Source organism: Macadamia integrifolia, chromosome 13, assembly GCF_013358625.1.
Source record: "Macadamia integrifolia cultivar HAES 741 chromosome 13, SCU_Mint_v3, whole genome shotgun sequence".
Taxonomy (NCBI): Eukaryota; Viridiplantae; Streptophyta; class Magnoliopsida; order Proteales; family Proteaceae; genus Macadamia; species Macadamia integrifolia.
Window position 1 is genome coordinate 17383253 of NC_056569.1, and position 26521 is coordinate 17409773.

At 38.0% G+C, this 26521-nt stretch overlaps 3 protein-coding genes across 5 annotated transcripts in view; 1 reads left to right on the top strand and 2 right to left on the bottom strand.

Annotated features, from left to right (window-relative positions):
• Nucleotides 1-26521, bottom strand: part of LOC122059965 (ribonuclease P protein subunit p29) — a 168011-nt gene that overhangs the window by 9944 nt on the left and 131546 nt on the right. The window lies entirely within an intron of this gene.
• LOC122059963 (F-box/LRR-repeat protein At3g58900-like) lies at nt 466-9501 on the bottom strand. Of its 3 annotated transcripts, none has more exons than XM_042623068.1 (4): nt 9298-9501; nt 8067-9191; nt 3873-4535; nt 466-527 (listed from the first exon to the last, which is right to left on the bottom strand). In XM_042623068.1, the coding sequence occupies exons 2-3, from the start codon at nt 9054-9056 to the stop codon at nt 4446-4448; spliced, it is 1080 nt and encodes a 359-aa protein (XP_042479002.1). In that variant the 5' UTR covers nt 9057-9191; nt 9298-9501; the 3' UTR covers nt 466-527; nt 3873-4445. The 3 variants fall into 3 exon arrangements, with proteins under 3 accessions (XP_042479002.1, XP_042479004.1, XP_042479003.1); XM_042623070.1 differs by lacking the exon at nt 466-527 and having other exon boundaries at nt 3873-4074; nt 4207-4535; XM_042623069.1 differs by lacking the exon at nt 466-527 and having other exon boundaries at nt 3873-4074; nt 4153-4535.
• LOC122059964 (transcription factor bHLH52-like) lies at nt 18696-20087 on the top strand. The gene has a single exon (XM_042623071.1). The coding sequence runs from the start codon at nt 18769-18771 to the stop codon at nt 19801-19803; it is 1035 nt and encodes a 344-aa protein (XP_042479005.1). The 5' UTR covers nt 18696-18768; the 3' UTR covers nt 19804-20087.

Consider the following 26521-nt stretch of genomic DNA (forward strand, 5'->3'; position numbering starts at 1 on the left):
CCCGTATCTTTTTGTCAAATCAGCATTAGAAATGACCATCTTCTCCAAAACTTTTGATTTCTTGAGAAGAAATTTTACAAATTGTATTTCATTCCCTCGCCCCTCAAAGCCCTTTATCTCAACCATTTTCAGATGAAGAAAAAAATCAAACAGCATTGTAAGTCCTTCCCAGAACGTCTGTTCTTCGAGAATTGACATAACTAACATGTCTGAAGCAAACGTATCTCCCTGCAGAGAAACAGAAAAAATCATAAAATCAAGACGAAAAGTATAAAATCAACACCTGATGCTGTGATGTCAAGTTCCAACATCGTGCAAACTCATAATCGATGTTTGGTACTCACCGGCTCACCAATGTCTATAGATAGAGTCTCCAAATTAGGCGACAAGCTCAACAAGGTACCCAGACCCCAAAGTTCAACATCCTCTAGCCACATCTTCAGCTTCAAATGCTTTAGATTTTTCAGATGTTTGATCCGCAGCCGCAGCAGCTCATTGTCAAGTTGTGCATCATCAACATCAAGAACCTTCATAGTTGAAGCAAAATTATGCCATCAAATCATGTAAAACTTTCCAAAACTGTGAAGATGGTGAGTATATTTCATTAAGATGAAAAATACACAGATCATATATTCAAAAATTAAAATTAAATACGAAATCATTTAAAAAAAAAAGAAGAAGAAGAAGAAGAAGAAGAAGAAGGAGAGGAAAGTGATGGTTAGGATTGATTTATGTGGCTTCAATCCTGTGCAATTCCAAAGAGTTTTTCAGTCAAAAACAAAAAAAAAAAAACTGCACCGAGGTTAATCACTTATTCAAACAAATTGAAGAAGCCACCTTTAACAAATACAAGAAGAAACTTCAGCTTGATTGGATAATATTTTTAACCACTCACAATTAAATAAACTAAACCAAAACCTCAAAAAAATTCAGTAAGGATAAAACAGCATCAAATTGATCGGATAATATCAGCAAACTTATTTGTTGACTTCAATTAACATCATAGATGTACATTTTACAGGAGAAATACCCACCCCCCCCCCCCCCCCAAAAAAAAAAAAGCCCCACTGGGCCACTCATATGTATAGACACAGATACACATATTTTAACATGTGGTCAATCGATCCAGATAATTTCCTAAGTATCATCCAACAGTCCGATTTTCCGCATCACCCTTCCATGTGGCACAACCAGGTGCACATACTAGGAAATCTTTCAACTTTTTTGTTTAGATTTCTTCAGAAAGCAATGATACCAACATAATCAATCACAGGCCAAAATAGAGGCGAATAGCACTTGGGAAGATGGAGAAACACATATATAGTTCCACTTTCATTTAAGATAGTAAATTGATATTGATCAATTCAACAACAACAAAGCCTCATCCTGACTAAATGGTAAATAGTGGTTATTACCTCTACATGTTAACCACATTGTCTTTGTTACAAATTGGTTCTATCTACAATTTGACATATCACACAAAAGGATATGGTCCAATAAACAATGATTCTCTCCCGATGCAGCCTAGCCAAGGAGTGCTCTACCGAGTTGCTACTTGCTACATCTCAGTATCAAATAAAACAAAGATGTTCCCCTTTTTTCACACAATGATCTAGCTACCCGAATCAAGTTTGGCGATCTCCATGGGCATTCCTCAGCTCGCTTCGTCCAAATGATGACTAGAGCATAATACCCATGGTTTGAAATCTCGATCAAAACCACCGAGATTTTGTTAAATATTTTAGTTTGGACAAATGTCGAAATGAAACTGGTTAAGACTCAGAAGGAACGCAAGGTTTCAACTGAAAATTTGGTTTCGACTCGATTTCAGTCAAAACAGTGCATATAAGCATTGTTTCAATTGAAACTTCGGAATTTTGACCTAAACTTCGACCCATTTCGTGAGTTTCGAGTGGTTTCCCCTGTTTCAGGGGAAAACTCAAAAAATAATAATAAATAATAAATTGGTATTTTTAGTCAAATTACCTACATTTCTTGATTGAGCAAAGTGTTGGGAACTACTACAACGCATCTACAATGAAAATTTACCGCATTTGAATAAGATTTGCATAATCTTTGAGGATTACCCTTTTTCCCAAAGGTTTCAACCCTTCCTGGAAGGCTGGAACTCAACGTGGTACTGACATAGAGTTGGACGAACAATTTCGTAGGGGGTGTTTCAACTGTTGTTGTACACTTGTAATTGACTACTTTTAACACATACACTTGTATTTGTAACACTTTGACACTATGGGTGTTTAAATGGTTTTTCTTCATTCTTAATGCATATTTTTGTTGATTTCATCGAATTTTGCATCTTCTGATATTAACATTATATGTAGAATAGGCTATAACTGAGAAAAATGTATAGCAGGGTATGGCATACACTACTACAAAATAAAACTACCATTTTGGGTCTGTTTTTTAACAATCTAAACGTTCCACTATGTTTAGAGAGCCTTAATTAGGGTTTCCCTAAATTTTTGAGCCAAATATAGCCGTTTGACTACCGAAATGTCCTATCAAAACCATCGGTTGAAACATGCAAGGTTTCGGTTGTTTCTAAAAATATTTTAGTTTCAACCAAGGTCAAAACTCAAATTTCAAACCTTGGTAATACCTAGCTCTGCCAGATCAGGGACTGCACTTCCTGATCACTCCTACATAATATTGTCAAACATTTTATAAAGTCTATCTTTAAAAATTACCAGAGTTGGTAGAATATATGATATTTAAGCAAACATTGCTAAAAACTATAAAACACAAAATCTGTGCTATGGTTTGTGAACTGAAATGTAGTGAACATGTGGTTAATTTCTGAAAGGGAAGGATGAATACTATTATGGAAAAGAAGCTACAGAAAACAACAGCAAACTAGGGTTCAATTTAGGAAAACTAGGATTAAGCTGGATTGTGGGTTAAGGGCTTAAAATATTTCAGAACAGAGTTCAGCTTTGGATAGTCTTTGGGCTGATTTGCTGCTAAGGAATACAAGGTCGCAGCAGTAGGGCTTCGATGCAGATGAAAAAGATCTACTCGACTAAATATTTCAGCTAGTATATGTATTAAACAAAAAGAACACATTAAAAGAATGTGGCATTTTGTCTCGTCTAACGAAAGGTGGGTGGTAGGTGATGTAAGGAAAATTAATTTTTGGAAGGATCGGTGGCTAGGCCCTGAATCAATTCAAGATCTGTCTGAACTGGATGCAAATCTTTTTCAGGGATCCAGTCTGCAAGTGAAAGATTTTATTGACAATGGGAAATGGAAAATTCCTAATGTGCAATCAAGACTTTTAAAGCAGATTTTTGAGGCAGTTAGAACTGTCAAGCTCCCTATTCATTATATGGAAGATAAATGCATGTCGGGATTGGATCCAATGGGAGTTTCTCTGTTAACAGTGCTTGGGAAGAAATAAGGGTAAGAAATCCAAAGGTGCCATGGTGCTCACTGATATGGAATAAATATCAGCCGCCAAGGCTATGTACCTTGGGATGGCGATGGGTGCATGGGAGGCTACCCATTGATGAGGTGATTTGAGGGAAAGGGATTCCGCTAGTGTCTAGATGCGATCTCTGTGGAGATGCAACAGGATATCTTGTCCATCTGTTTTTAGAATATAAGTTCTCTGTGAAGCTGTGGCATACAGTCTCAGGGTGGTATAATGTGCTGTGGAAAAAACGAAAATCCAATCATTGATTCAATTCAATGGTGAGGGGGAAAAAAGGGCGAGGCTGGCATATGAAGGAGCCGTGGCGAATAGCGCTGCTGGCAGTTGTGGCTGCAATTTGGGCAGAGTGGAATGGGAGGCATCAAAAAGGTAGAATCAGATCGATCTTCATGGCTTTGAGAGAGATCAAAAAGGAGATTACCCTGGTGTGCTCAAGTATGAAGGTTAGAAGAACCAAATCTGCAGATGACTTAATCATTGCCAAAAGGCTGGACTCTGAACTCAGCGCCTGCTCCAGCTGAAAGGATTATAGAAGTCATGTGGTGCTGTCCCCAGCAATCATGGATGAAATTGAACGTTGACAGCTGCTTCCTAGGAAATCCAGGCGAGCAAGAGGAGGAATCCTGCAGGATCATAACAGCAGAATGATTTTAAACTTTAAGATATATCTGGAATTGGCAGAAATTTAGAGAATCTCTAACTTTTTGGAATCTGACTCTTCAGCTGCGGGGATATTTTTCAGCACAGACGCATACCATTGTTTGTTGCACAGGAGTGGGAAAACTTGCACTCATATCTGAATTCAATTGAGTGGAAAATTTCCCATTGTTGCAGGGACGCTAACCCCATAGCTATTTTCTGGCTAAGGATGCAGTGAAAACATGTTCTTCAGGGGAGACGATGGTTCTTCCTGATCACATAATGGAGGAACTGCAGATAGATGCTTCTTCAAGACTTTGTTTTAGATTTGTGAGATTGTGGTTGTGAGCCGCAGCTAATGGCAATGCCGAAGATGGGGGCTCTCTTCTTGCGTTTTGTTTTGTTTTATTTTTTGTACATTCATTTCCTCACAATAAAATCTGATCTTCTAGTGGGGAAAAAAAAAAGAAGAACACATTAAAAGGTTACTGGACCAGAGCCATCCGTAATTCAAAAAAAAGAAAAAAATACAATTGCCCTCAAAAAAAAAAAAGTGTCAAAATTATCCCAAGTCAGCCTCACAACGCAGTTAAAACTCCTTGATGCCTCATGTTTTTAATGCCTTTTCATAGCACCATATAAATAGGATATGCATACTATTCCATAGACCTATATCCCTTTCCTCAACATCCATTCAAACTGCTTACTGCTGGTGCATAAATATTTAATCATTGTCCTACTCTCCAATCCAAAGAGATAGCATCAACTTCCAAAAAAATGTATCAGATTAGAGTTCTTATCCTACAATAAAAGAAGAAACCTAAGGTGGGGAGAAGTATGCAGATCTTCAAAATCCAATGAGAAATTTATTTCAATTTAATTGATGAAACAACAAGATGTAACGGAAGTGGGGAAAAGTTAAAACAAAAAAAAAAAAAAAACAAAATCCACCAGGACAACATTACAGCTTTATAGAAAAATAGACTTTCAGTTCCTTGCTTTTTAACCTCCATAACAAAGTAGAGAATAGAGCACATCTTTTTCAAAAAAAAAAAAAGAAGGGTCTCATGATGGAGTGGTTTCAGGCATATGAACAGATTTAGGCCGAGAAGGGAAGCTTTAGTTTAGTTCAATGCTTATGCCAAACATAGCCTTCATGCCTCATGAATACTCCTTAAAATCCACAATTATCGAGCACTAAAGGCATAAACAACTCCATCTCTCTTCATGTGATGCTGATAGAGATCAAACAAAACCCAAATTGGCCAAAGGATGATCATGCCAAAGGAGAGAAGCAATTTAAGTGCACAAGGAAGAAATATCAATAGAGCTCTCAAATCAACAACAAAAGATCCAAAAATTAAATATGATTAAACAATAGGGGACCACAAAGCTTGCGTTTAAGAGAATGGATCTCCCTTAAACTGAAAGGTGCAGTTATCAATAGTAAGAAAGCAAGTAAAAAAAAAAGGAATTTAAGAAGCAAATCAACCATACTGTTACCGTGGGAAATCAAGACAAAGTCACCCACAAGTTTCTCAAACCATAAGCAATATTAACCACTACAACATATAACAATATTTATTTCAGCCACTCGATTGTAAAAATTTAAATAAGAAAATCCACCCCAAGAAAAAAAAACAACCAGACAGAAATTCAATTGGATTAGAATGCTTAAAACAAGCACTCAACTGAAAACTTGTCAGATTAGACAACCACATGGGTCCTAGAACTAGAATCTCAAAAAAAAAGAATCCTAGTCACAAATTATCCCATAAAGCAAGAAATAAACCCACAGATTCCTAAATTAAAACTGTCCTCCATCATTGTGCTTCCCTTTTAATTTACTAACTCTTATAACCATTTTGGATTCAGGTACAACAGTACATCTGCAATCACAATCCCTCTTCAAGCTGAATTACGCCTCCCAATGAGTATTTATTTCTTTCTTGATAGGAGTGTCAAACCCCACAAACTTGAAAATAATACTTCCATGAAGTAACTAAACATCTAGATGTTACCCGGATTGATGTTTCATTCAATTACTAATAAAGGACCTTAATGATTCTCAAGAGTAAAACAAAGTTAAACAAGATATCAAAAAGCACTTTGGATGCATGTTCACACAACTAGAGGGCTTTTTCTATAATGTTTGTTTGTACAACGAAAAAATTGGTGAGCCATCAATCATCCCCTCCCCACCTTAAGCAACAAAAGAAATCCTATATTTAATCTTTCAAACTGGCCCTCTTATTCATTGATAAATTCACATGTTTTTGATCATCTTATATTTTTTCTTATTCATAAATCCGTAGTTCTAATAAGAAATGGTAAGGCCCCATTGCCTACTGTTATAGCATTTGTAGATTGCGTCTAATGTGCTGAGCCACAAGCAGATTAGACCCAAGAAAGAGGGATGTGCCTGTTGCCTATTGAACCCAACCATTCAATTAATGGAATTCTTGGTCGATGTCATGTAGAAAATTAGTACCAAGCATGCTCCTAATTCTAGCAGTTGAAAGTCAAAAAATATGCTGCAAATTGGATAGTTTCAGTCTTCCAATCGACAAATCTTTCCACCCGCCACAATCTAAAATGTCTAAAAAGATTCAGTCTCTGAATTGTATGGTTAAAATCTACTAGTAATCTGTTGGAGTAGTCTCAGTCATAAGCTGGTATCTTCGGAAGCCAAGGAATCCATTAATCCAAATAAGTTCTGCCAAAACCCCCATGTTGTCATCAAGAAAGCAATGGATGGGTTTCAAGACTGTCCATCCAGTAAGATCAAACCAAATGAACTCACGGCAGTTACAAGTTCCCTCATGCCCCCCACCCCCCAAAAAAAAAGTTGGTAGTTTTAAGGTGAATTTTAATTAGCATATTAGAGGGCTGGCCTCAGTATCACCGTTTCGGGTCAGAAACAGCCTCTCCACGAAGCAGGGGGTAAGCATGTGTACATTATGACCCTCCCCAGACCCCGCATTGGTAGGAGCCTCGTGCACTGGGTGCTTCACTTTTTTTTCTTTTGGTGATGCAGCATATTGCTCAAATCCTAAATTCCATGGTGGCAGTTTCCTACAGGAAGGCTGTTTTAGCAAGTTCAATCAGATATCCATGCTTTCTGTGTTAGTGGCTAAGGCCCTCAGTATCGAAGATGCCTTTCACAAAGCGACTGGGGAAGGCCTCGACAAGATCCCGGTTGAAAGAAATTGTTTGCCCATTGTCAAGGAAATGACCTTTACCACAGCAAGCACTGTCCCAAACTCCCAGCCAAAATTGCTCTGATTATTCAGGATATCATTTTCATTGTTCAGACCTTTGAGGAGTGCTCCTTCTCACACTGCTCTCAAGCTTTGAATCTAGTAACTCACTCGCTCAACCTTAAGGCTATTCAGGCTTTCCTTCTAATTCAGAAATGCAGACGGTAAATAACAACCCATGGCTTCTTCCCTGTTTAGGGGAGCCTTCCATGCTGTAAATTTTCAATCCAATCAATAACAATATGCTATTCCCCAAAAAATATAATAAATCTAATTGATCTCAAAATTTGGCCACTTTGGCCTCAAAGTCTTCAATTTTCTTTAGCTTAGTAATTAAGAGAAATAATAAGATATGAATCATAGCATAATGCAGTAGAACTACGAAAACAGTAAGGCATAGGATCCTGCATCTTTCTTACATAATATAGTGTTCAAGGTGGTTGCACCAAAAAATTAGAGAGGAAAAGAAAAGGAAATTCAAGGCTAACATAGAGCCTAAATAATCAAACACTAAATAACAATGTTCATGGACATCCAAAAAAAAAAATTCCAAATAATTAATGTCAATGTGTCTCAATATGGTAGAGTTCTACAAATCAAAGCACATCATTTAGGGGGCACTGCCAAATCCTGGGGTCATAACATTTCCATGAACCATGAATTCAATTCAATTAAATACAGAAAATCCAACATAATTATGCAAATGAGAAACATACCTCGAGAAACCAGTTAGATAGTGAAAGAAACTGGACATGACCAATACCATTGAGTAGCTTAAATACCATGCGGTATTCATGCTTTTGAAGCCCATTGTACTCATTTTGCTCATCAATTTCAGCATCAATCAGATTCCTCAAGTTCTTCACAGAGAAGTCATTTATAATCCCCTTAAACTTAAGGCTCTGAAGGCTTGGAATATTTAAAGATAAATGTTCAATGAATTTATGTCCTGGAGTAACACAGTTATAAATCACTATGCACTTGAGATGTGACGCAGGAGCTTCAATGAGAAAAGAATTGGGAACATTGCAGCTTTGTAGATGCAAGTTTTCTAGGCATGGAGAATCACATATCAGAGCATTAACTGAGGAATCAGATACCTTTACTGCTGCCAAAGTTAAGGTTTGTAGAGACACAAAGCTAGTGTTCTGCAAGGGTCTAAACTCACAAAATCTTAATCTTAAAACCCTCAATGATCTGGATGGGAAACCACATGGAGGCAAAGTGTACATATTCTTATCCATGTCTGAACGATCCAAGCTTTTTCCAGAGAAATCTATATCAATTGTCGTAGCATCACTCGTCATCACAGTACGAACCCACCTTTCAGCACGAGAACAAAACTTCAGATATCTTCCAATATCGAACAATAGCCGAAGCTCTGGTACATTCAAGCCTCCATGAAAATCAATAAACCTTTCAACAAAATCAGCAAAGTTCTTCCGATCCTGATAACTAATCCCATATAAATTATTATGCTTCAACTCAAGACATCGGATAAATACCCTCTCGTTTAAGTCAATAATTGGAACAGAAGTCCATAAAGATTCCCATCTCTTGCTTAAAAATCCCGTCCTCATAGAATCTTTGGTAGGAAGAAAGGAGAGAATGTGGCACAAAATGGAATCCGGTAGATCACTAATAAAGTCCACATCCTCGCTGGTTCTTCGAGACTTCAATTTTCCTCCCCCACTATTATCTTCCATGTCTCTTACACGATAGAAAATATCAGAATCCACACACACGCAGATTCAATAACACTAATTACTGAGTTTAGGGTTCTACAAAGAAGGAAACTGGACTTGAGAAGAGAGTGATTGTTGGGGTTCGAAAGAGAAACCCTAATCATAAATTCGACAAACAAATTAAAAACAAAATAAATAAAAAGGAGAAAATTAAGAGAATTAAAATGAAGAACAAAAGATTTACAGAGTTTTGCTTTGATACCTCAGATGATGAATCAGGACTTTCTCTGAATCTGATTTGGACGGTTTGCCAAAGAAAAGAAGAAGAAAATCTCAAAAGGACGAAAATGCGCGGCAAAATGATTGCCGAGGAGCAAAGTTGCGGGAAATGAGAATTAACCCAAACGAACAAGACTGAAAAGTACCGAAAAAAAAAAAGGGTTTCTCCAAGACCAAGAGTGGCCGCGCTTGCATATTTGCATGAGGCTATGTTTGTTTTGGCAATAATTTTTTTTTTTTTTTTTTTTGGGTGGGGTGTGGGGTTGGTGGGATTTGGGGGTGGGAAAATAAGGGAAAAGAATCCCCACCTGGTCCATGAGCGTAAGCCCAAATATTAAGGATGTGAATTTGAAATCGAAATCATTTACTGAAATTGAATCGAGTCGTTTACACTGAAACTGTAAAACCGTTTAGTAAATGGTTCAGTCCTGGTTTTAAGTTTCAGGCAAATTAGCTAAACGGGTTGAAACTGAATCGAGCCGTTTAACTCATTGGTTTCAAACCGAATTAAAACCGTGAAAACCGAACATTTAAATCGTCAAAATTGATCTGATTAACCTGTTTAAAGATTAAATAAAGTGATTGCTAAATATCATTAGTATCTCATTTGATTCAAAGATTGAGTGCTGCAAGCCTACAAGTAATTCTAAAGGTAGCTTGCTCATTGTTTGGAATGCCAATTAAATTAATCCAACGCACTAAGTAGAATGTATATTGATAAAAATATAACTTTTGCTTTTACCATGGCATATTAAATATATATTTCCCAATATTATAACATAATTTTTTTTTTGGTGGGGGGAGGGGAGAAGAAGAAAATCCCTATGTTACTTATTGACTTGTTAGATCGATGCGCTTGAGACTATTTTCTATCAAAATATTTTCTTTTGCTTAGTTGTTTGGTTATTTTAACAAAACATAATGGTTTGCATTTCATATTCACAAGATTGAATCGTTTATCATCAAAAGCAAATTTTAGTAAACATGCGAATAAACTAGCAAACCGATTGTTAACCGTTTAGAAACCGTACGGAATAAATCAAAATCAAAATCGTTTAAAACCGTAAAACCAAAACTATTTAAAGACCATGGAAACAAAAACCGTTTACCAAATGGTTGTGGTTTCAGAAAGTGCAACCGTTTAGTAAATGGTACAATTTTGGTTTCAGTCAAAATATATGTGAACCGAACCGATTAACACCCTTACCAATATATAGGGTGAAGAAAAGATCACTCTACCCCTGGTTGACTCAATTGGTTGGTTTATTTGTTAGCATAGTCACAATTTTAGTGCATGATATCAAAATGGGTATCCGTCATCTCAAGGTCGATACAATATTGAAAAGAATCCCCAAAGACCACTTTGCCTCTGGTTAGATGTCTATGCATCTGCATTGTTTGGTTTCTTTGTTAACATAGTCATGATTTTAGTGCATGATATCAGAATGGGTATCCGTCATCTCAAAATTGATACGATATTGAAATAGATCGGTATCTAATCACCTATATCGAACAAAAATACCCCTGATTTTCTTTAAAAAAAATAGATTTTATGACTTTTTCCCCTAGTCTATACCATCAAGTGATATGATATCGACCAGGTATGCCAAATCGATATGGATTGCCTGAACCATGAACTCAATGGTCACACAAACAAATAACAAGCCCTAACCCAAAAAAGAAATTAGATTTTTCCCACTAGTGTATAATTGTCATGAAAAAAAAAATTTCTTACAAAAAATAAATATAAATCTTGTATTTTTTATGAGAAAAAAGGCATAAACCGCATGCACAACATTAGTGAGAAAATTCTAAATGAGAAAAAATGGGATTGAGTTTTCTTATACCTATGGTGAAGCAAGAATTCATTCATTGTTGGTTATCATTAGCCTTGGATGGATGTCAAGTAATAATGTAGGATATTTAACCTTTAATAAAATGGGAGACTAATAATGATTCTAGATTTGTGGATGCTTCTTCAACCAAGGTGAAAGAAACTCTCTTAAAAAAAGAAATTTTTGGAAAACAAAAGGGTTTAGGGGTGCAAGTTTGACGCTTTTGGTCCGAGCCAACCCTGGTCTACCCTGAGCCCAAACGGAGCCTGGAGTTAAGGTACCCTAGCCCTGAGGGCAGGTCACGGGCTCACGGCTAGGTATTATTGGCCCTAAGTCAAGATCGGGCCAAGCCGAGCCAGCATTGAGGCCTCAGGTTGAGCTTGACCCTATCTTCTTCTTCTTTAATAATGGTGTTCTTGCTTATTGTTGTAAGGACACAGCTTTCCTTCACTGGTGGTTGACCAATGAGACAATCTAGATATGACCCCCTCTCATCCCACATCTGTTCCCCCTACTGTCTATGATCGCGATGGGCCATTGTTCAATGTGGCCTCAGGAAAACTCGATCCTTGTTGTAATGCTTTTGCAATAAAATTCAATTTCCTCATTGTATTAATCATGTGTCCAGCTATTGCAATTTTCAGTTTCATGCTTGAAATAAAGTTAATACAAAGAGCAGCATCATATAGTACAGACCTCTCCACAATCTCCCGCTTCCGTGGACATTTGATACCAATTAATGAAGGGGAAGAGCTTCTTACATGAAAGTTGGCTCTAGTCCACATTGGATCCGCTTGAACTGCTTGGTAAACCCTCTCTTTCCCTTAGATGTGCTTTTATTTTGCACATAGCCATAATAGGACCTACCATCTCATTAACTTCTTGATTTAGAGACAACACACTTTCCTTGAGAGATGGCTTCAATCTTTCTCTCTTAAAGTCTTTTAGTCCATCTCCTATGCCATCACAAAACAAAGAAACTGGAAGAAGCAAAATGTTTTGATTTTCTACCATAGTCATCACGTATGTCCTAGTTCGTCATGTTCCTAATGTTCAGCATGAGGAACCAAGGATTTAGGGGACGGTATCGACATATCATATCAGATTGGATAAGATCAGTGGGTATCAATCTATTTTATTCTGCTTTTTCTAGAAAGTACTATTTTTTACCATTTAGCCCCTAAAATGATGCGGAACATCGATTCGGATTGGTCAGGGATCGAGGATCAGTCTCAGCCGATACCGATCCAATATGGCCGATACTAGACCGATACTTGAAACCATGTGAGGAACTGAAGTTTTTGAAATATTAAGACTGCTAACATTGAGTTGAGCTGAATTATATTTCTTTTTACTTTGTTCTTCTTCCTCTCCTTCTCCCGGTTTGAGCCTAGCTTTTGCATCTCCCTTTCCCCTCCCCATGTTCAGGGCCAATCAGGGTTAACCTGGCCCGACCCTAAGGGCAGGCTAGGGTTGAAATTTTCAAGTCCTGAGTTAGGGTCGGGCCGGACCTAGGCTTAGCTAAGGGGACTTAGAGTTGGACTGGGGTTTTAAAAAAATCCCCCAACCATGTTGTGGGCCTACTCAAGCCAATTTCGATTAAAAATTTATTTATCCTCTTTTTCCCAAACAAAAACCTCAACATTTTTTTCCCTTGTCAAATAAGAAAGCTTTTGACCCAAAAGGCCAAATATTCTGGGTTATAATTTTTATTTTTAAAGGGAAGAATGATGGATATATTGCATACTCAAAACTATAATCTGTTTCCACACACCCTTAATAATTACCACATGACAATTTAGATAGAATCTAAATTTAGTGGACATGTTCACTTCATGAATTTCATGTGGTTAATTTCACAACAACCTAATGTTCTCGTGTTCCATAATAAAGGGTTAAATTGAACTAAAAAGTCAATGAATGTAAGTATAGTCACCTCATTTTTGTCACCTCCGAAAGGCATGCATAGCATGATGAGTATGATCCCATGGACGTGATATAGGTTTTTTTTTTTTAGTAGCTTTAAGGTTTCTTGTGCCTCTAGCTTCATTAAGAATGTTTCGCATCAATCGTAAAAAATGCCCTCAGATGTGTTTGCTGGATCCATGATGAGTTGTTGGCCATAAAACCATGATTTAATTTGGTAAATTATAATGTTTTGAATGGTTTAAAATATGATCTTTCTATCAATTTATCAGACGAACCAGGCATTGACCTATAGACACCTCATTTTATCACTTTGGAATATGTAGACTAGGCAATGGTGAAGTTGATATGTCCCGAAATAATGTGGGATCCATTATTTAAAGCCCGAGAGGTTTCCCAAGCCCCTAGATATTCAAGCTGAGAGCTAACTAGATAGGGAGATTGGAAAAAGAGAGAATAAAACTAGAAGGCCTTCAAACTTTTCTTTTTGGACTCTTCAATAGAGAGAACAGGAAACAGATATACAGAAGGAGCAGGAGAGAAAAAGAGACTCAAAATTAGATGAAGCATATGGATCTAGCTCTCCAAATCAAATGTACAGCTTCATGGGAACCTATATTTGTGTAATCTTCCATATCATTTACATAACTGACTTGAGTCCCCTTCAATGGTAAGTTTTGTGTATGACAATTGACAATCCTTAAATAATAGTTTCGAACACTACTGCATTGGGCCACCAATGAGGCCCAAAAATGGCTTTACTATTTTCCCATATGATATTTAGAGTCTACTCCAATTCCAAATGGGCCTGGATTGTCTTAAACTTCCAATAAATGCATCAAAATTCAGGTTAACAAAGGTAAGGGTTCTTTGAGGCTAAGGCATTTCCTAAGTCAAGACACATCGTTTTTTTTTATTATTATTATTATTTATTTTTTTAGGCTGCATTTGATTGCAAGGGAAAAGGGAAGAGAAGGAAAGAGAAGGGAAGTGAAGTGAGGAGAAAAAATAACATTAGACAATGCCTATAAAACGCTTTAGACTCAAGTATTTTTTTCCCAATAGTGGAGGTCATGGCTATTGATGTAAATCATTTTTATTTTATTTTTTTAATTCTTGAACATCCAATTTAAAGGGGTTCTATGTATCCATGGGATTGTTGAAATTTTTTTAATTTTCTATTAAAAAAAATAAATAAAAATTAATCCATAAACTAAAAATGTGCTTTATTAAGATCTTTTCTCATCTCCTGTTATTTACCCATCAATCGAGAACAAAGATGGTAACTAGGCCGCAAGTTGCCCACCACATCACGTTTCCCCTCCCATCTAGAATAGGCTATAAACTGTCCACCATATCTCCAGCCACTTGCAGCGAACTAATGTGAATGGACCCAGCTCCTCTACCGCGGTAGGAGTGGTGGTGTATATTCGACGCTTTAAAATGCTCAGGCTGTTGAATGCGCGTTACCACCTTTGCCGCATCGAATGTGAACGGAGATGTTAAGCCGAGGCACCAAGAAGTAGAAGAAGACAATCATTGTATACTGAAGCTTTTTTTTTTTTTTTTCCTTTTTGGGTAAATATTCTGAAGCTTCAACCTTTCAGTAATATCCATTTTCTCCTTCTTCGCTCTTCAAAGGCGATACGAGAATGCAGGGCGAGGGCAAGTGGACGGGCGCGACGGAAGTTTCAGAGCTTGTGAGTGATGCGCTAAGCCTGATAGGTGAGGAAGCTAAGAGAAGGAGACGCATGCAGGGTCGCAGAGGTTGGCAGAGGTGGCGGGGGGGAAGACAGAGGATCTCGCCTGATGTTTCGCATGTACCTCTCTCTCTCTTTGCAGCATTATCCTTCTTGACCACCCGTTCGTTGTCTGCTAAATGGCCGTGCCGTCTTGATACGATGTGTGGCGCATCCCCGCGCCCATAGAAGAGCCAAATCCATTTTTCTCAGGTTCCCATTATCATGGGCCTCGTAGGTAGGGCCCACCAATCCATCCCGATCCGTCATGCGACCGACTTCCATTTCACCACTGAATCCCTGTTCTCCTTTCCATCACCGGTTGTAAGAACACCACGTTGCAGCACTCATGGGTCCCACCAGAAAGAACACTGCATCTCACTTTCTTTATAATATTATATTTTTGGGCGAGTGGTAGCAAGATGTACATATTGCAATCTTGTTGTCATTTTCTTTTAATATAAATAGTCTATTTATTAATAATTAATATAATTTGTTAATTATTAATTTTACTATATTATGATTGGTTTCAATTTTTAGGGTGGAAAAATCACAATCATTCTTCATCTTTAACCTACTGTGACGGTCACAGCATGGGTGAGTGACAACCTTACTCAGACGTAACCGTTCTAACTTCTTTCCTTCCAAATAACCAGAGAGAGACTGAGAAACAGAATTCGATAAGAAACATAATTGAAGTCTACCGTTTTCCCTTTTCTTCTTCTCATCCCTCCTTCCTCTCCTCTCTTCAAATCGCAAACATAACAGATTAAGGTTTCTCCTTCTTCTCCCTCCTTCCTCTCCTCTCTTGTACTTACATTAGTCAAAAATCTAAGAAATTGTAGTGAATTGCTTCGATTACCATAAAGGGGTTGAAAAATTGATACGAAATTCCTGAAGAGCATCATATTAAAAATTTAAGGATACGAAAATCAAAAGGCAAATAAAGGAGATAGATTGGTGTAAATTATATACAGAAGAGTCAGGAAAATCGTCAAAATCATCTCAGCCTAGCAGAAATCAAACCCAATTAAAAAATAGAAATAGATTTAAAAAACCCTAAGTTTGGAAGCGAGTTGAAGGTTGAAACTCACCAGGGAATCTCAAGGTTCCCACTTACAAACATCGATCTCAGGAATTACTTGAACATTGGAATCCCTCCCTAACCTGTTCTGTCTTGGTGATTTGAAGAGAGGAGAGGAAGGAGGGAGAAGAAGAAGAAGAAAAGGGTGAAACGGTAGACATCTAAAACCGTCTACGCCAGGATCGTAAAGGATTTCGACCCTTCGTTAGAGCGTCTATCATTGGAGATGAGTCTGATCCAGGGTTTGGAGGAAATGACTTGTTGTCACTGTCACAGCCGATGTCTGTTAAAATGAAAGAGAAGAGTTTCAATGATTCTATGTGGTTAAATCAACGACTATCTATGAAGAACGTTTTACAAACATTGTTTAAACATACCGTGAACTTTTTGCCATATTTTTTTCCCCGACAAACAAAAATCTAGGAAAATAATTATTATTAGGGTAAACTGCACTCCCCTCCCCTGAACTAAGGTGAAATATCAACTAGACCCATCACCTTTGTGAAAAATTTCACTCCCCTCCCCTACAAGAAAAAGATGCTATCTAACAGCCCCCAACAGTTAATTCTGGTTGTTAAGTCAAGTTAATTTTTTCATAATCCCCAAAATACCCCCTAATTGTGTAATGCCAAAATTACCCTTAAGTGAAAGAACAATTGAAATCCACCCTATTCTCCTCCTTCTCTGTTGTTAAGACAGACATGGCCACCACAAGGCTCTCTCGGTTCCGGTCAGCTTCGGCAACTTGGTTCGACTCTCTGTTCCAAGATGACGAGCTTCTTTCACAGACCCAATGTCTCTCTCAAGCTCCTGTAAATAGTTCAACGACACCCAATTTCAGAAACTTTGAAAATTTCTGCTTCTTTATATGATAGTTTGTTCCTTGATTAGGTTCCGAGGACTCGAATCAGTGACAGGATAAGGAAGCTTCAGGAACTGGTTCCCAATAAGGATAAGGTAAATTTGCTTACCTAGTTGAATCTAATAAATACTTAAAACATGGGTTTAGAGGAATTTCCAAGTTCACTCAGTGTCTGATTTTATAATCTAAAGACAATAAACCTTGAATTAATGGTTCTTTGTAATCGCGGTGTCATGGTTTCCCAGGTTACTTTGCAGCAAACAAATACTATTGACATGTTAGAGGAAGCAATTGAGTATATTAAGCACCTACAAAAACAGATTCAGGTATCCCATTGCATAATTCTACAAAGTGTTAAATATGATTTATATTAGATAAAAATTGCACTAATGCTATCAAAAAGCATATTTTGATCCATTGAAAACCCCAAACTTGGTAGGATCTCTCTGAGCATCAGAGGAAATGCAAATGCTCTTGTAGAGAAAAATTCCACTATTAAAAATGATAGAGAAATAGAGAGAATGTCAAACAAAAATGGAGTAATAAACCCAATTTGTCGCATGTGGAAGCTTCAATGAAGGCAATTGATCCTTCTCCTTCAATCTTCTTCTCATTTCGGGAACTCAATTCGTTAATTTCTGGTGTGTTGGCTTCTGCTGACGATGTTGTTGATGAAGAGGTTACTGATATGGAGTGGTTCTTTCTTGTTTTGATGACTCAGTCTTTTATGAATGGTGTTGGCCTTCCGGGTCAGGTGTTTTACACTTCGACGCCAGTTTGGTTCGCCGGAAGTGAGAGGCTTGCAAACTCATCTTGTGAACGGGCACGGCAAGGTCAGGTTTTTGGGTTGCAGACGATTGTTTGTATTCCTTGTGCAAATGGTGTGGTTGAATTAGGCTCGACGAAATCTATTTTCCACAGCTCGGATCTAATGAGCAAGGTTAGGGTTTTGTTCAATTTCGAGAATCTAGATATGGGTTCTCAGCCTACAGCGCAGACAGACCAAGGTGATAATGATCCATCCTCGCTCTGGCTCTCGGATCTGTTATCATAGGTTATGGAAATTAAGGATTCTGTTAATACAACTCCATCTGCTACTACTACAACTTCAGTCCCTTCCATTGTTCTTGAGATTTCTAAGTCCATTCATTTCAAACACTTCAAGCTTCTTTTCCTTCTCCTTCAAGCTTCTAAAGAGGAAAAGACAACAAAGATGAACAGGAAAAAAAGCTTCGATGAAGACGATCTCTCCTTCTCCTTCAATTCAGGTATAGAGAAAGAGGAATAGGGATGGATTTCAAGGGGTCTTTCACTTAAGGATAATTTTGAGATTATACAATTAGGGGGTACATTGGGGATTATGAAAAAATTAACTTGACTTAACAATCAGAACAAACGGTTGGGGACTGTTAGATAGCATATTTTTCTTGTATAAGAGGAGAGTGATATTTTCACAAAAATGATAGGTCAAGTTAATATTTTGCCTTAGATCAAGAGAGGGGAGTAAAGATTACCTTCATTATTATTATTATTATTATTATTATTATTATTATTTTTTACGCTGCTTAAGATAACAGACAGACTCCTGACAATAAGACCAATACGGGGGGAGAGAGGGGGAGACGAAAGGATGCATTGCCACGTGTCATTTTTTTTTTTTTTAATCTCCTGGCCATTTTTTCTGCCAATGCAAATCATTATTTGTTCTTACAAGCCGCCTCTAGCAATCAGGACAAAATGTAAAAGCGAGATAACCGGCGAAGGCATATAACTGATCATCCTTTTCATTGCACGATCGCAACAAATGATCACATCACAGCCCAATATAATTGCTCCACGTGTTTCAACTCTCATCATTCCCAAACGGCGCTGGGCTTACTATAAAGTTCGCCGCCTCAACTCTAAAGGCCCTCCTTCTCCCTCAATCTCCTCAGATTAGGGTTTCACAGCGAAGTAGTTTCAATTCAGATCTCGGAAGGTTTCTTCCTCTCGATTAGCTTAACAGAAGATGGAAAGAAGACTCGCAACGAGAATCATCGCCGAAGGATCTGGTGATTCTGGTCATAAACTGCATTTCTCCTTCCATGACCAGCCAAATGGAGAGGGATACTTCTACAGCGATGCTGGCCTGAGTTTTCAGGCGGTTTCAAATGTGAATCAGAATCAGAAACCGTTTCATGTGTTTCATGGTATTTCAGACTACCCTATCGGACCTTCCATTCTTGGATTGCCGTATGTTACAACATCAGATCCTCTGGTTCAGCAAATGCATGCGAATCCGTACTCGGTTCAGGGAGACAATCTCAAGACTCCAAAGCCTGAGATGTTCAATGAAGAAGATAGGGACAATTTCAGATCACAAGCCTCCCGCCGGGCTTTGATGCTATGTAATTCATCCTTTCCTCGTTTACCGATTCAACCTCCTCTCAATCAGATATCAGGTCACGAAAATCAACAAGTTCCGAATAATTTTCATCTCCGAGGAGATTTTTCTGGGGTGGAGCCTCTTAGAAGTCTCCGGCCATCTTCCTCATCAACCGGTTCCTGGACTGTGGAGGGACTGAGGAGGAACTTGAACCTCCCCGCCTCCTTCGCTGCACTTCAGCCGCAAAAACCTGAAGTGTGCATGGTGCCGCCGTCGATGCCTCCAAACATTCTGGCGCGCATGCGACGCAAGAAGATAAGCGACAAAACTCGGTGTCTGCAGAAGCTTTTGCCGTCGGAAAAGAAGATGGACATAGCCACAATGCTGGGAGAGGCGTATAAGTACATCAAGTTCCTCAAGGCGCAGATTAGCGTGCTGGAGTCGATGCCATGTGAGTCCAGTTTTACGTCTCAGACGCCTGCGAATGTCAGTGCATTTGCCGGGTTGGACAGGCTGAACCGACAACAACTGCTACAGGTTCTGATGAACTCCCAGGTGGTTCAGACCATGCTGTATTCCAAGGGATGCTGTGTTGTGTCGTTGGAGCAGCTGCTTTTACTGAAGCAGATCGCTGAGACTAGGGTTCTACCGCAACAGGCATTGTTTTTGGGCCATTGAAGAGTTCAATTCCAGGTACTTTAATGTCAATTTTCTTCGTCTTTTTTCTTCTCTTACTCTAATCAATGGACACCTTTTTTTTTTTCAGTGATGTTTTTAGTTCTAGAACCGTGATTGCGTATTCCTTTCTTTTCCCTATTAAGATGTAAGGTGTATGAAAAGGGTAATCAGTTTTAGTTGCTATGATCTCTCTGTGTGTGAAATCATGAAAGTTCATCCAACACATCAGTGATTTGAAATACTGTTGCATATTGGTACTGTTATCGATCTCAAATTTCTCTTTCTAATGGTGTTCTTTGTTCTTCTTTTCTCCTTGGGATTTTGGCCTTTGCATCATCTATAACTTCTTCCTGTATGATTTAAAATGCTTCATACCATTTTGTGATGGTGAGAATGACGAGATTATTAATCGTCCACAGGCTTTCGTACGTTGCAGGTGAACTACAATTAAGGTAAAGTAACTCTATAATTTTTTTTAATGAGATAATATTGTAATTAGAGAAAGCAAGCAAAACACAGTTTAATGGTAAAATGAGGATCTGGGTAGCCCAAAAAATGATGTTGCAGAGATTTTGCTTCTCTTCTTCATAATGAAACGATTGTTGGCCGTCCGGAATTCCGATAGAATCTCCTTTAGGTGGAGCTTCTCAAGACTCAACCCTGGAGCCTACTGGAGGCAATTTGAGTACTGAAAGGTTCTTCTCCGTACAATCAGTTATTTAATGCGGGGAAAATGAAACGCGCGCATGCTATGTGAACTGCTAAAAGCCAAACGATTGAATTCTGATCCTACGTGGCCTGCGACCCTGAGCGGGAGGGGAGATGGAAGCACGTTTTATGCACTAACATGTGTGAAAAACAATTTCCCCGTTTGGTTGTAAGGATTATAGGTTCACTAATGCTAGGTAGTCGGTGAGCTATAGTGTGCAAAAAATCATGTTCACTAGAAAGTATCGAATATCAAATTCGAAATCGAGTCGAATTAATTGAATTGAACAGAACTGAATCAATTCAGTTTGAGTATATGAGTATTCATGTTGTTTGAGTTCGGTTACAGTTTAGAATATTTGTTTTTTTTTTGGTAAGTGCTTTTTGCAATTTGTTGCACATATTCACATGTTAAGATAATTTTAGAGTTAACAATGACCATAATGTCCATAACTTGATCCAATTATGGTCTTTAGTCGATCACAATCATGGTCCCAGAGTGGAACCATTTATATAACCGAATTAAAACTGTATTATAGAATCGAATTGGAACCAAAATCAAATCGAACCAAATTTAATTGGCTTGAGTATCCAAATATAGAACCGAGTCAATTCTCGATTCGATTTCAGTTTACCTTATCATCCCTCTTAATCGAATCGAAATCGAGCCAATTGACACCCTTAGCCCAAGCCTTGTTCAGTTCATGTTCAGGTTCAAGGAGGGCCAGGGTGAGATCCGGTTGTGGGAAAACTTTCACCCCTACAACAAACCTTGCTAGAATACCCCAAGCCTTCCACCTCTATTCACAGTGAGACCCAATTCTGCTTTTTCTTCTTCCTCTCCTCCTCTCCCTCTGAAATGATTGATTATATGTAGATGTAGTGAATCAGAGATCACTTAAGAATAAAAAATCCCCTCAAGAATAACAAAATCAGAGATCTCCTGAAGAATAACAAAAACAGACTCAAAATCAAGGAACAAAGATTGCCCATAATCGATTACAGCTTCAATTCGAATCTCGTCTTGGAAATCCAATTTGAATCTTCCTTTGTAACAAGCCTACCAAAAATTTCATCTAAAAGGCTAGATCCTTTCCATATCTTCTCTAATTACTCTCAGCTGGTATCCATCCAACATTGGTGTTCTTCTTCTCAACAAGTACTTACTCTCCAGTTATGGCTTCAGCTATCCAATCTTCCTCACAATGTGTCATAAGTCTGCATGTGCCCTGCTCAGCTACATTTGAATCGTTTTTTTTTTTTTTTTTTTTTTTTTTAATGTAAATTATTCCTCTTCAGAGGATCAGGTTAAGCCCTCAGTTCTTGAAAATCCGTACTTCGAGTGTCATCTTTTATTGTTCCATTGTTAGCGGTAACCTCTCGCTCAAGTATCTGTCTCTTTTAATCAGGCTGTCGGTGCTACCCCACCTTTCTTCACAGCTTTGTCTGCATATCTGATGATGTTTATGAGGGAAGCTTGGTTCATATATGATCTTTATTAATTAATAAAGGGTTATTCTAAACGATGAGGTTGAACGTACAACTTGCTTGAATTTTAAGATCCCATTGACTGTAGACTACTGAACTTTCTTATATTTGGTTTTTCGATCCTAGGGTGCAAGTATGGCCCGTAGGTCCAAACCCACCATGAGAACAGGTCAGCGTTTAAAATTTCTGATCCTGAACCCAAGGCCAGGCCGGTCTAAGAACTAGGGTTGAGGCCTCAGGTAAGCCCGCTTGACCCAACTCGTCCATGTTTTCGTTATATAATATAGGGAAAATTACATGATTACCCACTTTTGGGTTTTTCTTTACAAAATTACCCACAAAAAGTTTTGGTCAACAATACCCAAAATTAGGTTTGGGTTTACAAAACTACCCACTCAAAGTTTTAGTTAACAAAAATACCCAAAATCAGGTTTGGGTTTACAAAACTACCCAAAATAGTGATTCTTCATCTTCCACATATAATCATGTATTTTTTTACTACTAAAACTTTGAGTGGGTAGTTTTGTAAATCCAAACTCAATTTTGGGTATTTTTGTTAACTGAAACTTTTGATGGGTAATTTTGTAAAGAGAAACCCAGAAGTGGGTAATCTATAATTTTCCCTATAATATATTATACATGAAGTTAATAAGTGATATAATATATTTAACTAGGGTGTTACTTTATGTAAAATTAATGGTTTTATCCCAAACCCGGCCTAATTCAGTCATCTCCCTTCCACCTCTCCATATTTGGGGCCAATTAAGGTCAGCCTCCCCCTGGCCTAGTCCTGACTCAAGACCAAACCGGGCTTGGGCCAGTTAAGGGAATCATGGTTGGGCCAATTTTTTAAAAAGCCTGGTCTAACCCAAACCTATTGCAGCCCTAAGGAGGGGAAGAAGAAGTGGGGACCAGTGAATAAAACCAACAACAACAACACAACTCAACCTTATCCCAACTAAATGGGGTCGACTATATAACTCTGGGACATCCCATTTACGAACAATCGACAAGTTGGGTATTTTCCCTCTAGGCAATTCTGTTAAATGTCATACTAAGGTGAAGACATATCTTTTGCATGTCTCATTGTGAATATAGGTGAGAAATGAAATTGAGATAATTTAGGAAATTCAATGTTGTTCTTGCCTTGGGCCCATGAGCAAAGTAACTCTGAGGATTAAGTAAATCTTCTAAACTCGAAGCTAGTGGATGTAAAAAAAAAAAAAAAAACGTATTTGTTTTGTAATTAATTTTCTTATCTTGTAGATTTGGGCAAGATTTATTTCGTTAGTCAGACTTTATGGAGTTGTTGGATAAAAAGTGTATAAAAGTCTTCCATCTTCCATGTGTTATATGCATTCAAAAATTGAAGCTAGTGTCTCACTTGTGACATGTGGTCTCTACCCATACTTAACTATTGGGGAAAAACTATTCTTGTCTACATTCGTTACTCCAAGACACAACTAGGCATGAAATACCCAATGTGCACAGGGACAATTAGATATTTTCACAAGAGGAGGTTGAGTTCCGGCTACAGAAGCTAAAAAAATTAGTCACAACATTGGCTTCCCTAAGAGTACGGGTGTCAATCCCTAGCCTGAACCGATAAAACCGATCGAAACCGACTGAAAAAACCCAGACTGAACCAAACCAATTTTGGATTGAGGTATGTTGGGACCAATTAAAAATCGGTCCAAACCAAACCAACCAATAACCGAACCGAAACCAAACCAATAAAAAAATTAAATAATTATGAGATTATAAATTGGTGAATTGATTGTCCATCTCTTACAATATTAGTGAGAATATTTTTTGTTTAAAAGGAAATTGTTACAAATCAATGAATATGACGTCATGGATAGAAAATTGATATGTAAATTGTAACAATGCTTGCATTGATTTCCTTATTCACTAAATAAAATTAGTTGGATAGTTAAATGAAAGATTGGATAAAAGGGTTGAAAATGTGATTTCAATATTAGGTAGCTTCTTAGTAATTAGTTAACCGTTGGTTTCAATATTAGTTAGAGGAAATTTCACTCCCTCCCTTGAATGTTTCATCTATTACACTTGGACCCCCTACGAAGTTTATAATTATAAACGTACCCTATGGTGTTAACACTGCTAGAATCAGATGTTAAATGTCTTTTTTACCCCCTTCCCTTTTGTCTAAATATGACTCCCTCCAACCTGAATAATATGACTCCCTCCAACCTGAATAAGTCAGATTACTTGGAGCCGTTGGAGGGAGAATCAGCCCAGCGGTGTTCTGTGCTTCCTCTTTCTTCTCTGACTTCGGCATTTGAGCAAATTGAAGGAGAGAGGTGTTGGCTTGTGAAGGTAAGACCATTGATTCCCCCCTCCTTCTTCACTACTATGTTAGAGCTCTACATTTTCACATAGCAGCCCTTTATTCTTTCAAATTTGTTCCTATTCAGAGATCGTTGGAATGTTCATGGTTGAAGAAGACAGAGATGATGTGTTTATGTATTCAAATTTGTTCCTTTATGTTTTCAATCCTTCAAAAACCGAAGATGGTAATTTGGAAGGTATTTCTTGAAGCAATAGAGTGTCATTACCTTTCTTGTTCGATGAGCTCTGAATCTGGGGCTTGATGGTAGCATCCATTGAAGCTATTGACAGGGAAAGGAAGATTTCCGTTTCTAAAAGCCAACACAAGAACTTGAAAGAATCTGGTGAACAAGCTCTTACTGGCCTTCGCTTTGACATACAAAGGAGAACCCACTAAGAACAGTAATCAGCTATGAGCATGAGAAATGCAGGTACTGCAAAACCCACTTTCCAGCCGAAATGATCTTGAATATACACAATCACAGTGACTGCAAGAATGGTGAAAACCCCAGTAGAAGCATAAAACCAGTTGAAGAAGCTCTGTAAGATCCCCTCATTGTTTGGTCTGTCTTTATTGATCAATGGATTTGTTCCAAAGGTAATGGCACATGGCCTAATGCAACCGGCTCCAATGGACATTAGCAGAAATGAGGAGTACAAGAGAGCCAATTGGGACGACGATGGTTGGCTCAAGGGAAAAGAAGGCTTCGCCTCTGGAACCATTTCTGTTAACCAAAGTAGAATCATCCCCCATTTAAAACCCACCAAACAATGTTCAAAATTGGATCTTTTGAAAGGATTTGAGTGAAATTAAAATACATTAATTAAAGCTTACAAGGAGGCTAGAGAAGGAACCCAAGACGATGACATGAAATCGACCCAAGTAAGAATCGGAGAGGAAAGCTCCAACTATGGCGAAGGCATTGGAAGTAGCAGACCAGAGCAAGAGAATGGTGGTACCAGTGGCGGCGTTCAAGTTATAATCTCTCATTAAGTGGAATATCATATTGGGCACTAACCCATAGCTTGCAACCTTCTCAAAGGATTCATTTACTGCATCGTTTTTTAGATATGGGAGTAATAGATCTTCAAGACTTCAACAATGACAATGCGGAATCGATTGCCAAAACCCTCTCTCCCTCCGATTTCAGATTTCAAAACCATAAATCGCAAGTTCAAAAACCCTAACTCTCCCAATCGGTTGGTTAATGGTTTCTCATGGAAAAAGATGAAAATAAGGGTTGAGGGCAAATAGGTCATCTCCATTGGATCAAGGGTATTTTGGGGTTTAAAGCAATTTTGTAACACATGATTCCTCACTTAACGGTTTCTCACTCACGGTCAAGGTACGGTTGATAGAATCTACAACTTAAGAGGGAAAATTTTGTAATTATAAACTTTGCAGGAGAGGGTTGTGTAATATATGAAACATTTAAGGAAGGGGAGTGAAATCTCCTCTATTAGTTATCTTTCCCCTACAAAGATAAACCATTATTTGTCACATATTTAAAGTGTTTTCGCCAAATATTTCATCACTATAGGTTATGAATGTAGGATTTTATTATGATTCAAGCTCGATAATAGACCGATCTAAACCGGTGCTAATCCAATACTAAAAAACTGAAATACACTGAAATACACTGGATCGAAACCAAAATCGATCGAAAACCGAAGTTCCTTAACGGATTAGTTTTGGTCTCCCTCATTCCTACACTAAAATTGATTCAACCCAACCAAAACCAAACCGAACCAACAGATTGACATCCCTACTTAAGAGTGATTGAAAATAATGCATATGGCATCAAACAAAGTAGAAAGTTGAAAGTAATCTGAAATAATGGTCACAATACTCCACGTACAAGAAGAAATCTTTCACTAAAAATATTGGCCATTAGCAATTTGTCGCTTTCAATGATTATTCTTGTGAAGTTCTATTGGACTGCAATTTAATGGACTTGTCGAATGTCCAGAGCCTCCGCAACTAGCACGAAATTCTCTCTGAAGCCACAATAGAAATCACAAACAAATCGAGCATTGGAGTCCCGACATGTTAGAGGGAGAGAAAATAAGAAGAATTCAATTGGTAGCCCCTGCGGTTGAGAAGATCTTAAGAGGGAGTTTGTTGTGCAGAATTTTCCTAATAAGATGTTTGTTTCTTTGGAGATGTAGG

Bases quoted from the DNA above. Each gene is read 5' to 3' on its own strand.
- LOC122059963 (XM_042623068.1), bottom strand. From the start codon at position 9,056: ATGGAAGATAATAGTGGGGGAGGAAAATTGAAGTCTCGAAGAACCAGC. The intron at 4,536-8,066 runs GTATGTTTCTCA...CCCCACTAGAAG, and splicing joins TATCTAACTGGTTTCTCGAG to ATCAGATTTTATTGTGAGGA.
- LOC122059964 (XM_042623071.1), top strand. From the start codon at position 18,769: ATGGAAAGAAGACTCGCAACGAGAATCATCGCCGAAGGATCTGGTGAT.